Genomic DNA, 14,350 nt, shown 5'->3' on the forward strand with positions numbered 1-14,350 from the left:
TAAGCTAATTTTTTTTCGTCGGAATATATCCATGTGTGGTCTTGTTTTGAAAATTTAATTGCAACGAATTTAATGGTGCAATCGGATTATGATTTGGATAAGTAATTTAAGAGAAAAATCAATTTAAAGTAGTTTCTGCACGTAAATCGGACGCTGACGTCAGCGCCCAATATTTCTCAAATTCGATCGGGCGACCAATCTGAATGAGCCTCTATTTCTACTTCTCCACCTTTTACGGTTGAGAGATACAATGAAACTCAAACGGTACTGAGGGACATAAAGTAGACTTATCGCTGGGCCGAAAACAGTCCGACTCCACGCAAACCCCTTCGCTGGCCGAAGGCCGGCACATGAGGGGCCCTTACGCACTACCCTACTTTCGTCGGCCTCTCGACTCCTGGAACCTGGAGGTGTTCTCGTGTTAGTCCCCCCTACGCCTCCGCCGCCGCCGCCGCCGCCGCAATGAACTCCGGAGACGCCGAGGCAGCAGCGGCCTCCAAGAAGGCCCGGTGCAAGAAGGAGAAGAAAAAGAAGCGAAAGGACGACTGCGGAGCCGCAGAGGCTTCAGCGGCTGACGAAGAAATCGTCCACGACAAGAAGAGGAAGAAGCAGCTGCAACAGAAGAAGAACGGAGATGACGTGGCGGTTCCGAATCGGAAGACCACGGTGAGCATCGCCGTCGCCGGATCCATCATCGACAACGCCCAGTCCCTCGAGCTCGCCACCCTCGTCAGTATCCATCCTTTCTCACCTTCCCTTGCTAGTTCTTGCGGCTCTAGCTCCTACCCTGTTTCAGCTGGCAGGACAAATCGCCCGCGCGGCGACCGTCTTCCGCATCGACGAGGTTGTGGTCTTCGACAGCAATTCCTCAGTGGAGAACAGCGGCGATGACGTAGAGAGTGGCGCGCGCTTCCTTGTTCGCATCCTACAGTATCTGGAGACTCCACAATACCTGCGCCGACGCCTTTTCCCGATGCACAACAACTTGAAGTTTGTGGTGAGACCGCTGAAGAACATGATTGCATCATCGGCATGTTGGGTTTCCTGGAGGTGCTGATTGATCCGTGTCGCTTCTTGTATGCAGGGGTTGCTGCCCCCACTCGATGCACCACACCATTTGCGCAAGCATGAGTGGTCTGAATTTCGTGAAGGTGATCTCTCTCTTCTTGCAGTGCTATTGGTATCCACGTTGAATTGCTTTTATCGTATATGGTTGGCGAAGTCGGCATTTGTTGTGTGGGGAACTAAAATCATGTCACGGCCATGGGTACTCTAGTTTTCTGGCTATTTGCTATAGAGAATTCGATCTGTAGCACAGAAACAAGGAACTAAAATTTCCGCTTTCGACTGGTAGCACAGGCCACTCGTTTTTCTTCCATCCATAGCACTTCCACCAAAACTGCAGTGCAAGACGAGTGTTTCCATGTGAATAGGGACAGAAAATGACAAATTTACCCTTAGTCCTCTCTGTATTCACACGTGATTGGTTGGGTTGGACCATTCCTGTTCTTCATCAGTTCATGCTCGTTTGGCTGGGAGAGCAGGCAAGCATGCGGCGGCTGGCAGTTTGCGCCGTGCGACGGCACATGGGATCAAGGTCGTTGATGACAGTGGCGGCTAACGACTCCTTCCCATCCCCGAACCCCATGATGAACTAGTTTGTTGTGTCCTGTTCAATCATTGATTTGCAAAAATTAAATTCCATAGGACACCATTGATTTGCATTGCCGAGCACTGAATTCTTCACATCTCTGTCTCATCTTCTTACTCAATTCCTGCTGTGCGTGATGACCACTGGCCCCTTCCTCTCTGATTTTTTTTCTAGAGAGAAACAGGGAACTGCTACGCGTCGACGACAAGCTGCACCTCTCTGTGTTCTCCATCTCCATAAGCCACACCTATGTGAAGACCTCATCAGCGATGCAAACACCTTCTCCATCGGCCGCACCCCCTCCTCCGCTGCTGGCCACCCCACCACAGCCACCACCGTGGACAAGTTCAATTAGCCGAGGAGCCCAAGTTCATGTTTGGCTAACCAATCACTTGGACGGAAAATGTGACGGAAGCGCTACAAATTGAAGAAAAACTAGTGGCGTGTGCCTCTGGTCGAATGGGGGAATGTTTTGTGCTATTTTTGGTACTGCCATTTTTTCTGTGCATAGAGCGAATTTTCTCTTTGCTATAATACACTCCTACCATTATTTTAGTATATCGGATTGAAATAGGAGAGAGAAATCAAAGTAAATATCACATGGCCAATGTAATTTAACTTTTTTACCTAACTAGAAAAATATGAAGTTTGTCTTCCTAGATTTATAGGAGCTATGCGACTTACCTCTCGGTCTCTTGTTAATTTAGGACAAGTTCTAGAGATCTGCTACTGTTTTTCGGTCAAAAAGAAAACTAGGAGAAGTTGTAAATTTCATATTTAACTAGTTAGGGACATCTTTGAATGAAACTATATGTATATGAGCACATCAATTGAACTATGCATAAGCACATGCAGTGTTTGGTATTTCGAATGATTCATCATGTTTAATAATTCTGTCATGCGTGGCCATGTCTGCACCTTTTATAAATATTATATAGTATGCCCATGAATTGTGCAGTTGTTTTATCTGTTCTTCGTAGCTTTCAGAAATTCATTACATGCACAATATGCAATTCATTTGCTTTGGACTTTATCAATTCTCGTAGTTCATGCTAAAAGGAAAAATAAACTTTATACGCTCTTTGATCCTGCTGTGTTACTGAATGGCTGAGCTGTTGGTTGTGTTAATGTAGAATTACTTCTTGGGGGAGGACTGCCTATCCCACATGCTCAACTTTGTTAAGGCTTCAATTTAGAATGGCACCCTTTTGTGCTTCTCAACTAAAAAAAGGAACATGAGTACTAATAGCATAATTGGATTTGTTTCGACTGTTTTTTCATTCCTATTTTAATGCTGGTATCGGAAAAGTTTTTGTTACCACATTTTTCATGTGTGATTCAACAGAATGCTTACAGTAGAATGAATTTAGACAGGCGTAACATTGGATGGGGATCGTTCAATGGGGACATTTGTTGATGTCGGATTGAGTAAGGTATCCAAATTTTTTTCACATACTATTTTTTAGCTCAAGTGGCTTGTGTAATTAAATATCCGTTCAGTTGTAACCTGACGGCTTAGACTATAAAATATCTGTTCAGTTATAAACAAAGGGGTTATAATATGGTTATTGTCCAAACAAACTAACCCAGTGCATGAATCGAATAATTAATTCACTAATAGAAATGCGTTTAAATGCATTTAAATTCTGGTTTAGGTATCAGAGTACCTAAACCTACCCTAAAGTGCCGTAGGGCTTCAAAAATTGCCCTTCTGGGCGTTTTCCTCCACGCGCATACCCCCATACATGGGCTCCCTAGCAACAATAGCGCTTAACTACTGCTAGGAACACGTATCACCTTGCTTTCCCTTACTCCGAGAAGTCCTACCTTACCCAAGGTAGTCCTTCTCTTACTTCCGGAAAGAGCAAACACTTTCCTTCCTTTCCAAAAAACCAAACCCTTTCCTTTTCATAAACCCAACTATCTTTATCTTTCCTTTACTCCGAGGAATTAACCCCTGTAAACTTAGCCTAATTGAATGAAAAAAAGTTAAGCTAGTGGGTGGTGTCATACCAAACACATAACAAACGAGTTCATAGTTTGTTATTCCAACAAAATACTTCTTTTTTTTTTTCTGTAATATAGGTTTGCTTGGTGAATTTTCTATACTCCCAGTAAGGCTGCTTTCAATATACCTGAAGCTGGGCCAAAACAAAGGGCATACTGCTTTTTTTTTTTTTTTTTTTTTTTTTTTTTTTTTTTTGGCAAGGATAGCATAGCATAACTGTAAGCTGTCAAAATGTCAGCTAGATATCTTTGCACCAAAGAGGCATGCCATGGCCATTACCCATAACTGCATATGGGGCAAGGGTAAGAGAATGGTGAAACATGAAAATCAGCATGGGATAGCTTCAATGCTGATAGCTGCCTGGCCAGAGTGCTTTGGCAAGTCTAGCAACTTTATATTGATAGTTGCATGTCTGCCTCTGAGCAAATCTTTTTGTACTCAACATGATAAACTTGATTCTCAGATTCTGTAATGTATATTGTATCATATACACCTTTGTGGATCATGTATTAGATAATGTACGTTCTCATCCAATAAACTTACTATAATTGTCTTTCATCACAGAATGTTCTGGTTGAGCAAATGCTAGAACCAGGGAAGAGAGTAACTATTGCCATGGGTACCAATCGTGACATTACAACAGGTAAATGATTTATTCACTTGACCCAGGCTTCAGATGTGGCTCTATTGATTTTTCTTCGTCTAGAACTTTTTAGTATCTGAATTACTCGGTATATGTTCTTTAATCCATATACCCTGAAGTATCCTTCCTAACCATTTGCAATGACTGGTTAAAATCTGCAACAACTATCAGGATTTTATTTCTCATATGAATAATATAGTGCCCATGCGTTACTACAGATTTCAAGTAAACCATTCTGCTTGTTCTGCAGAGCAAAATGGATGGATTTTTTAATTATGTAACATAAAAACAGAGTGACTATTTTCAGTTCACATGTGTGCTCTTTGGATTCACTTCGTAATGCGTCGCTTCATTTTATCATTCCTGTTCACTAGGCATACTTATATCCCCATTCAGTTATTTTAGCTCTTGCCTTCTACAACTTGAATTTTGTCTGTTATTTTGATATTGATTAATGACATATTGTCATTTACTTTTCATCTAGCTTGCAAAAGGAAAATTGTTTCCCCTTCCTCTCCCAGGGATGAAATGGAATTGTATTGGGGCTATAAGGTCCGGTATGCTTCAAATTTGGGTGGAGTTTTCAGTGATTCACCATACAAGGTACAATTTTCTTTAGCTCAATCACATGTAGTACAGGGTAAAGAGTACTTATTACTAATTATTTTCATATTTTTAGGAAGGATATGATTATATCATTGGTACTTCAGAGCATGGAAAGATCATTAGTTCATCTGAGCTGATCTTACCTTCCTTTAGGTATATTGTTTTCACTTCCCTTGGACTACCTTCAGAATTCAATTCAGTTTTTTCCATAGTTGTTTGGTCTGCTGAATGCAAAATTTTGTTTCTAGATGCTATGACATAATTTATGATGACTATTTATTTATTTTTTGCCAGTGTCTCAGGATTTTTTTCTATGAATAAAAAATGAACATATACAAACTGAATGTGATTTTTTTTTTTTTTGCATTAAACATGTCCATTTCTTTTTTGTTATAGGGAGTGTTTTGCAGACTCTTACTATAAAATAGGCCATACAACAATATATGTGATCCAGTCAGATAGTTCTTGAACCCAGACCAGCTATTGACTTGGTGATGTTACTGGTTAACTTATTTTGATGGTTCCAGTGATTTGATTGTTGAACAGCTGGTTCATCATTTTATATAGTTTACATAATTTGCCTCTGGCCTGAATTTACCAGTGTCGAGTTATTTGGGTAGCTGCTTTTTTTTTTTAACCCTCATTAGGGTAGCTGCTTTTGGAGCCTTGGTATGAAAAAGAAAATAGAGATATGGTTAATTAGGTCTTTACTCTATTTAAAAAAACAAAGCAAGTAATCAACAAGAGTTAACACAACACAAATTTAAGCTCCATAATTCAGACTTCAGTGTGCAATGCAATAGCAGCTGCTATTTTGCTTATGAGGTTGCTATCCAGCTGCTATTGCAGCTGCTTTGTTCCAATGCGCTATTTCGTAGCACTACCTAGTCTTGGTAATGGTAGTAACCCACTACCACCATTGTTGTAACTATCACTTCTATTTAGAACCTTGGTTATAACCACATTGTATTGCTCTTAAGGGGATATTTTAAACTGGTTTTGGTGGTTGAGGGGTGGAAGATGTCCGTTTTTATTATTCAGGGTTGATTTCTAGACTCAGATGATAGTGTATGAGAGGCAAAGTAGAATCCACTCTATTCTTCATCATAAACTGAAAAATACACAGGACCACCATTGTGGGTGTATGGCTATCTTGTCATTTATGAGCGCTTCATTGTACAGGCACCTTTTAATTGCATTTGGTGGATTGGCTGGTCTAGAAGAATGCATTGAAGAAGATAGAAATTTGAAGGTATCATTGCATATGATAGTTTCTAATACGTATTTTGTTAGTACTAACAAAAAACTGGTACCTATGTTGTTATTTCTGACACTAGACAAACCAGGCTGAAATTATCAAAATACAGCAGTCAACTCAGTTGGACCGGTATTGTCTTTGAATATTTGGTATTCTTTGTTAAGTACTAATGAAAAGCTGAATAAACGAATAAAACTGAATGGTCACAGACCAACAATACTGGCTGTTCAGATTCTGAAGCGAAGTTAAGAGATGTGGCAGAGTCCAAGTTCTCTAACTAAAACACGAACTTGAGAACTGATGAAACAAGGGGTGAAAGGAACTAATGGAAAATTTTGTAACTTCAGATTGGAGTACAACAAAAATATGAAAAGAAGCCAGGGAGATCAGCTCTGCATAGTAGTGGTTTAGTTGCTAGTATTTTCCTGTGTGCCTTTATGAGAATGAGAATATAGGCTGCTGGCTTCATACCAACTAGGAAAGCCACGCCAAATTGCACCTACTAGACCACCAATCCACCATAGACCAACTGCCCAACCTACATCATCTAGTCCATTCTCACTTGCAATGTCTTGTGTTTTTTAACTCTCGGTAATGGGTCAGCTGAGATTTGTTCTATAAACTTCCTAGTTTATGATATACATAACTTGATTACTGTGTTAGTGTGGCTAACTGCTCATACTTTAGTAAATGATGGTTGTTTTACTGTTAGTATTGTTATTGAAGACACATTTCCTTCTGCAGGGTAAAGGTGTAGATGATGTATTTAATACCTATTTGAATACATGTCCCAGTCAAGGGAGCAGAACAATAAGAACGGAGGTACTTGACACTTGAAAGCTTGGAAAGTTCATTATTTTTCAGGGATTTGTTCCTATTTTGACAGAAGCAAACGTTTTCAGGAAGCACTTCTCATCTCTCTCCAATACTTCCAAGACCCCATTAGGCGAGCTGGATAGCAAATGTGGGAACAGTTGCAAACTTAACAATTAGATGCAAAACGAAAGGTGTGCTAGTGTGGTTCAATTCCCTCGGTGGAATATGCTCATGGTCATTATGTTCCAGTGAAAAGGCACTTCATCTTCAGTGATCTCAACACTTATTTTCGAACACCTGTGTTTATTTCACTGAAAGAGAGCTTTAGGCGGTCGTTTACCCATTTCAACTATTGAAATCTTTTTGCTGGGCAAACCTTGGGCAGGTAGATTGTTTCGTGCCTAAGAGCAGCTATGGACAGTTGTTAAACGCTTATTGGGTAGCCATGTTTTAGTGAAGATTGTTTTCTGACCATCCAATTGCATCTATCCCAAATCATGATATACATATAAATTAAATCTTGAACAGTAGGTGGTGGCCGTTTTTATTTTTCCGCAGATCATTCCTTGATTGTACCACCGGTAATTTCGTTCTTCATTTCAAGCGCTGTCCACCTTTTGGCCTCGCTTAAGATCGGTGTACTACATATGCCGGTAATCGAGAACAGTAAAGTGGTGGCCGTTTTTATTTTTCCGCAGATCATTCCTTGATTGTACCACCGCCCACCGGTAATTTCGTTCTTCATTTCAAGCGCTGTCCATCTTTTGGCCTCACTTGAGATCGGTGTACACATATAAAAATTAAGAGGACTATAGTTACCATGAAGGCCGAATGTCTTTTTACGGACTGTGCCAATTAGGAGCTCAACTCTAGATTATTCATACCAACATACATATGTGACATTCTATGATTTATCAATGACGAATTGACGAGCGCTCGTTTCTATAATTTCCATTCTCAGGGAAAAATATTTGAGTCAAAAAACTTTGTCATGGGTGACTTATAAAGCGGGTAATTTTCATTTCTAGCATGGTTTGATGGAAGTCAGGAAGAATTCCTGAAATTTTGTTCAACTTAGGTTGGAGATGGCAAAAACAATCTGTTTTGGGAGGATAATTGGTATGGTGGCAGACCTCTGAATTTGCAGCTCCTTGCTTTATACAACATTACCCATACTAGACATATCACCCTTGCAAAACTGAAGGAGAAAGGATGGGAGATTATCAAATTCAGAAGGACTTTGCATGGAGATAAACTTAGAGACTGGATTAAACAGAGATGGATGCTTCTGAATTTGCAAGAAGGAATAAAAGATAAAATGTGGTGGAATCTAGAAAAGCATGGTTGCTTCACTGTCAAATCCTTTTATTAAAGCTCTTAAAAGGGAGCAAGTGGCATTCCCATATAAAAAAAATCTGGAAGTTTAAAATACCTCTGAAAATCAAGATTTTCCTATGGCTGGTGTTAAAAAACAGAATCCTTACTAAAGATAACCTTTTTAAGAGAGGTTGGAGAAAATGTGATAAATTGTGCCAATTCTGTGATAAGGAGGAGTCCATACAGCATTTATTTTTTGAATGCTCTGTTGCTAAATTGATCTGGAATGTGATGTTGTGTGCCTTGAATATAACACCTGCTAGAGATAAAAACCATATGTTTGGATAATGGTTATCTAATTTTGACAAACACTCTAAGCAACTTGTGATGGTGGGGGGTGGCAGCTGTATTATGGGCCATTTGGAAGTCCAGAAACAAAGTGTGTTTTGATAAAAAATGGCCCAATGATCCAATTGAGCTGATATATCTTACATGTCATTTTATTGAAAATTGGGCTAACTTGCAGAAATCGGAGGCAAGACAAAGAAGCTTAATGTTGGGAGCCAAGCTGGCAAGACAAGTGGCAAGTGAAGTCTTCAGTTCCCGATTTGGGTGGAGAATCTATGCAAGACGTTTGGAATAAAGAAGTTCAGGAGTTTAGTGTTGCTGAGTTCTTTGCTTTGCTATGGTACTACTCGGTTAGGTCTGCCCTTTACATCTTGTTGTCTGTGATCTGGTGATCTCTGTAAAGCTTGCCCTGCAGAAACTGTTAGTCTCTCTTGTCAGGGTGCTGCTCCAGTAAGGGGGTTGTGTTTAGCCTTTTCCTTTGTTTTTTTACTTCTGAACCCTGTTGTACTTGTCGTTTCATTTTTAGTAATGGAAATGGGGGCTTTCCAGCCCTAGTTAAAAAAAAATTGTAACGTGTTTTTCTTTCCTTTTTGCTATTACAGTTAGTTAACCTCTGTGTTAGTTTTTTTTCATTTGTGCTAATTTTTTGACAAATTTTGTTACAGGAGATCATGACTTTATGGTTTTAGCTGTAGGACACTGTCCGAAGTGACTTTTAGCGGAAGACACTCTTAAAAAATGGATCGTGGATATTTGCTGATGAACACATCATTAGTTAAAATAATAATTTTCGGTTGAAGAGGAGAGAGAAATCACATTAAATATCAAAAATGCTCTTGGACCCACATTTCAACTCTCCTATCTCTCTTCTCTCTCTATCCTCTCCTCCAGCGCCGCATCTTGGGGGATTTTATGGGCGGTGCACGGTTGAGTTCATGGACATGGTGGCAGCAATAGCGGCGATGGCGGAGGTGTCGACACCGCCGAGCCTGGTTAAGATGACGGAGAAGGCTCTCGATGAGATGCCGCAGTGGTCGTGGCAGAGCGTGGTGGACATAGTCAGGTAGTGCCAGCGGCTAGCTGCACCCGATGGTGGACGCTACAGGGATGTTCGACCAGGTCATCGGCGCGCTGGTGTCCCACGTGGCCATCACCCCAGGGGACGCCACCCTGACGAGCTTCCTCGCCGGAGAGCTCGGTGTTCCGGTTCTCGTGCGACACCAAGAGCAGCTGCCTCAGCGTGCGGTGCACCAGCCGCACCTAGTGGTTCGAGGACCTCGCCGTCGTCCTCAGCCCCGGCATGTTGGAGCGCGTCGCCAGGGCGCGCTAGGGGCAGCCATTGTAAACCCGATTTGCCCGACCGGTGACTTGACGCGTCAGGAGCTGGCTATTGTCACGCCCGGAAATTCTGTAGTAATTTCCGAACTAATTTGTGCATAAAATCCTCGTCCAGGAATCAGCCGAGGTACACAAACTGACAATTTAATATACAAATCCATCTTAATAATAACGTTACATACTTACAAAAGAAAAGAAAACAGCAGCGGAATAACGATCTAGCGATGACTTCAGCTCCACTCCCACAGGCAGCTCAACTGGGGTATAAGCCAAACGTCTTCTCCTTCTGGATCCTTTATCTTCAACTGAGGTTTGATGATTATTGCAAGAATGAGCATATGACATACTCAACAAACCACACAGCAAATATGCAAGTGCACAAGGATACCAAATGATGGCATAATATAGGCTCATTTGCAAAAGCAGCATTTAGCAAAACATTTAAGAGAAGTAAAACAGTGGAGTAATTAATCAGAAATTTTAATCAACACTGAGCAACACACCCATGCTGCACAGGCCCAACCATCCTGAACAACCATACCCGGCTGTACAGTTCTAACTCCAAACCAGGAGCTAAGCAAATTATTACCAGTTATAACATCCATAATTATTGTGAGGGGTGTGAGACTAATCACGAAAAACATTGCTCAACTCGCCCATAACCGCGGGCACGGCTATTCGAATAGTTTTACTCTGGCCAGAGGTGTACCACTGTACCCACAAGACACGATTCCACACATGTTGCCATGCCCCGAAATACCACCACGGCATTGCAAAGGGGGAAATCGTGACAGTACCCTTTGCACAACACAACTCAAAACAGTGCACCGTTCCTGGATCATAATCTCCCCCTCAAAACCAGAGGCAATGGACTCCCCAGCGACCCCCACGGACTTCTTGCCGCTTCACAGTCTGGCACACTATGATGAATCATGCTATACAAAAGATAAAGCCGTTGCCCACGCTGGCTTGTGGTTGGCACGATAAATGTTTCACAACAGTAGCTCGCGAACCAGTCCTTAATTGTCATGAGCACAACCATCAAAACCATATGCTCACAACCCACCTTAACCAGATTTTATTTATCAATTAATTAACATCACACGATTAACCATCGTGATCGACCATTAAATATAACCATAATTAAAATAATATAATATAGTTTATAATTATCCCCTTTAGTTAGCTAATGTTTCTAAGCATAGCTAAGCACACATACATATAGCATTTAGCTGAACCAATCCAATATATAAGGTTCATGCTACTCAAATTATAACCCATAGGAAAATAAAGTCATCTTAGGCCATTAATTAACGGGGAAAGGTTCACCACCCAATGACATTCGAAAATAATGCATAGTTGAAATAAAATAATAGCTTTAAACGGGTTCAACATGCTCAAAGGGTTATTTGGGATCTGTGTGACTTGCCTTGCAATAATCGGTCTTCAATTAATCTTCTTGAATACTTCCGGCGCACTCACGAACCTTCGCAACGATGGAAACGACAAGCTAACACGCAAAACGAAGAAAAAGACTAATAAAAACCAAATAAACAATACAAAAACAAGCATAAACAGTACATGTGGATATTTTTAACATGTAGATCTTGATTTTAGAAAAATTTAGCAACTTGAACCACCTGAAACGGATCTACGGTTATTTAGTTATGATTTTCCGAAGATTTAATCTATTAGAAAAAAACTGGAAAAGGGGAAGATGATGATGTCATGATGACGTCATCAATGGCGGCCGGCTCGGATGGCGACCTCGCCGGAGCTAGGGTGATTGGCCGGGATTTTGGAGGACATGTACACGTAGAGGACGACGAGACGAACCCAACGATACTCACCCTCGTGCCAAACGACGACCGACGACGGCCGGCGACGAGGAGGCGACGGCGGCGGCTCGGGTTGGCCGGTGGGGACGGGCTACGGCGGCCGGCGGCGAAGGAGAGGTGGCGGCCGAGCTTCTCCACCTCTTGGCGAAACCAACGGCGGCGACGGCAAGCGACGGCGACGACGGAGGCGGCGTGGCGGCGCAACCGGAGTTCGGCCAGCGGCGGCGGCGGATGGTTTCACGCGGCGACGGCTCTACGGGTCACGGGAGAGGACGGGAGAGGGGGCAAACGAAAAAGAAGGACTAGGGGGTCCTATTTATAGCCTTGGATTGAAGAGATCGGACTCCTCCCGCAAGAAAATCGACTCGGGAAATCAAAAACTCGGTTTTGGAGATAAACTCGGAAACGAGTTCGATTCGGGCAAGATACTCAACGATTTGCTCCGATTTTTGGGGGTAAAGATAGAGGAGGATGAGAGGATAAAAACTCCTCAAACAATCGGAAGAAAAAGGGCCGGATTGGGTGCGGATTTGGAGGGGAAAAGGGGCGGCTCGAGCTAGCAAGGCCGGCCGGCCGGAGGTAGGAGAAGGGCCCGACATGTGGGCCCCACATGTCGGTGTCCCATGAGAGGAGGGGCGGGCGGCTCGGCTTGAGCCGACTCGGGCGGCCTTGGGCCGGCTCCGGCGTGCGGAAGAGAGAGGAATGTTGGGCCGAATTCGGCCCAACGGCTTAGGGAGGGGTTTTTGAACTTTTTAATTAAAATAATTTGTGAAATGTTGTTTCAATTATTAAAAATACTTCCCTTGCTCAAATAATTCCCAGAAAAATCTAGAAAATAGAGGAACAAGCAAAGTATTTAATAAAATTTTATCTAGCTCATTTTTATGTTGAAAATTTTCCTAGATTATTAGAGTTTAACTTGTAGGCTTTTAAAATAAATTCTAATAATTCCAATTAAACAACAATTTATATATTTAGGATTTTTAGGGCGTGACAGCTATACTCATGAATGGTGAGGTCCCCGATCAGAGTTCGGGCCTCATTTTCGGCCTGGGTTAGGGTGAGAACTGCGCAAAAAGGCAAAAAAACAAGAGAGGCAAAAAAAAAAAGAAAGAACAAAAGGGTATGAGATAAATAAAGAGTTAGCAAATTAGAAAAACTTATAGAAAATTCCCTAAATACCCCTGAAAATTTACTCAATCCCTTCAATACCCCTGAATTTGACATCATCCCTTATATACCCCTGAGTTTTCATTTTGATCTCCTCTATACCCATCTCCATTAGTTGACCATTAGTTGACCGCTAAATATTTTAAAATGACTATATTATCCATCCTATACATATGTGGTACCTACCCAATAAATTTTCATATGAAAAAAATTAACTTATACAAAATAAAAGCAATATAATCATTTAATGCCCAACTTAAAAAATAAAAGTTATTATTTTTTATTTTTTAAAAATTATGATTAAATCCATACATTAGTTTCGCTAGAAAATTAAGAGCAAAAACTAAATGTTATTTAGGTTTAAATTTTTGGGAAGATATACGAAATTTGTCAAATTTGATCTGAAATTTATTTAAAAATTTTAAATTTGTTTTCTAATTTGTGATAAACTAATTACATCCCCTTTGTTTTTTCACAACGAATCTTTTTTCACTAAATATTTGTAGAAAAGTAATTTTCAAATTTTATGCAGAACCTTTTTTTACGATAAATCTTTTTTATTTTAATGAAATAATGTTTTATTTTTAAAAATTCATAACAAATATTTAGTAATTTATTCCTTATTGGTTTTCACAACTCAAATAATTTACACATAAAACATTTCTAGCTTTTAACAATATACCAAGGACAATAAAATAATTTCTACAATAACTAACGGTCAAACTAATGGTCAACTAACGGAGTGGGTATGTAAGGGATCCAAATAAAAAACTCAGGGGTATATAAGAGATCAAACAAATTTCAGGGGCGTAGAAGGGATTAGGTGAAATTACATGGGCATATAGGGAATTGGCCCAAAAACTTACGATTAACGCCTCCTGGCAAAACAAGGCGAGGCAAGTCGAGAACCCGTTCATCCTCATTTACGGTGATCTGCCAACATGCAAAACTCCTCCACGAAATCACAGCAGCTCAACCGATGGGCGGTTCTCCGCAAAAGGGTGAAACGGGACTCGATCGTCCCATCAATCGCCACCTTCAGCTTCCGGTTAGGGGAGATCACTAGCCGGCCCTATCGGATTGCCTTCGTCGCGTCTGTCTTAGCTCCATAGGGATTCGTGTGGTAGAACCACCTCTCCATCCAATGCCGCTCCCACTTTGGCATGGAGGCATTCACTGGCCACAAATCGGAGCATACAGCGCGAACATTGAAGTTCACACTCCCAAAGACGGTTTTCTTTGTCCCAACCGGAGTGACCACCATCTTTGAGTGAACGGTGGCGAAGAAGATAGCGCCGAACCGATCAGTTTATGGCACGAACCCCGCGGTTTGGCAAATCCAGTCGAAGATCGCGAT

General features: G+C 41.3%; 1 protein-coding gene across 1 annotated transcript; it reads left to right on the top strand.

The window, feature by feature from the left end:
- Positions 1–406: 406 nt before the first annotated feature.
- LOC107280558 (uncharacterized) lies at positions 407–7,456 on the top strand. Its single transcript, XM_066310195.1, has 10 exons — positions 407–729; positions 797–997; positions 1,085–1,151; positions 3,026–3,084; positions 4,224–4,302; positions 4,787–4,905; positions 4,982–5,061; positions 6,091–6,160; positions 6,911–6,988; positions 7,069–7,456. Exons 1-10 carry the CDS (start codon positions 463–465, stop codon positions 7,123–7,125), a joined length of 1,077 nt encoding a protein of 358 aa, XP_066166292.1. The 5' UTR covers positions 407–462; the 3' UTR covers positions 7,126–7,456.
- The last annotated feature ends 6,894 nt before the right edge of the window (positions 7,457–14,350 follow it).

The sequence above is a fragment of the Oryza sativa genome, chromosome 4 (assembly GCF_034140825.1).
Source record: "Oryza sativa Japonica Group chromosome 4, ASM3414082v1".
NCBI classification, from domain to species: Eukaryota; Viridiplantae; Streptophyta; class Magnoliopsida; order Poales; family Poaceae; genus Oryza; species Oryza sativa.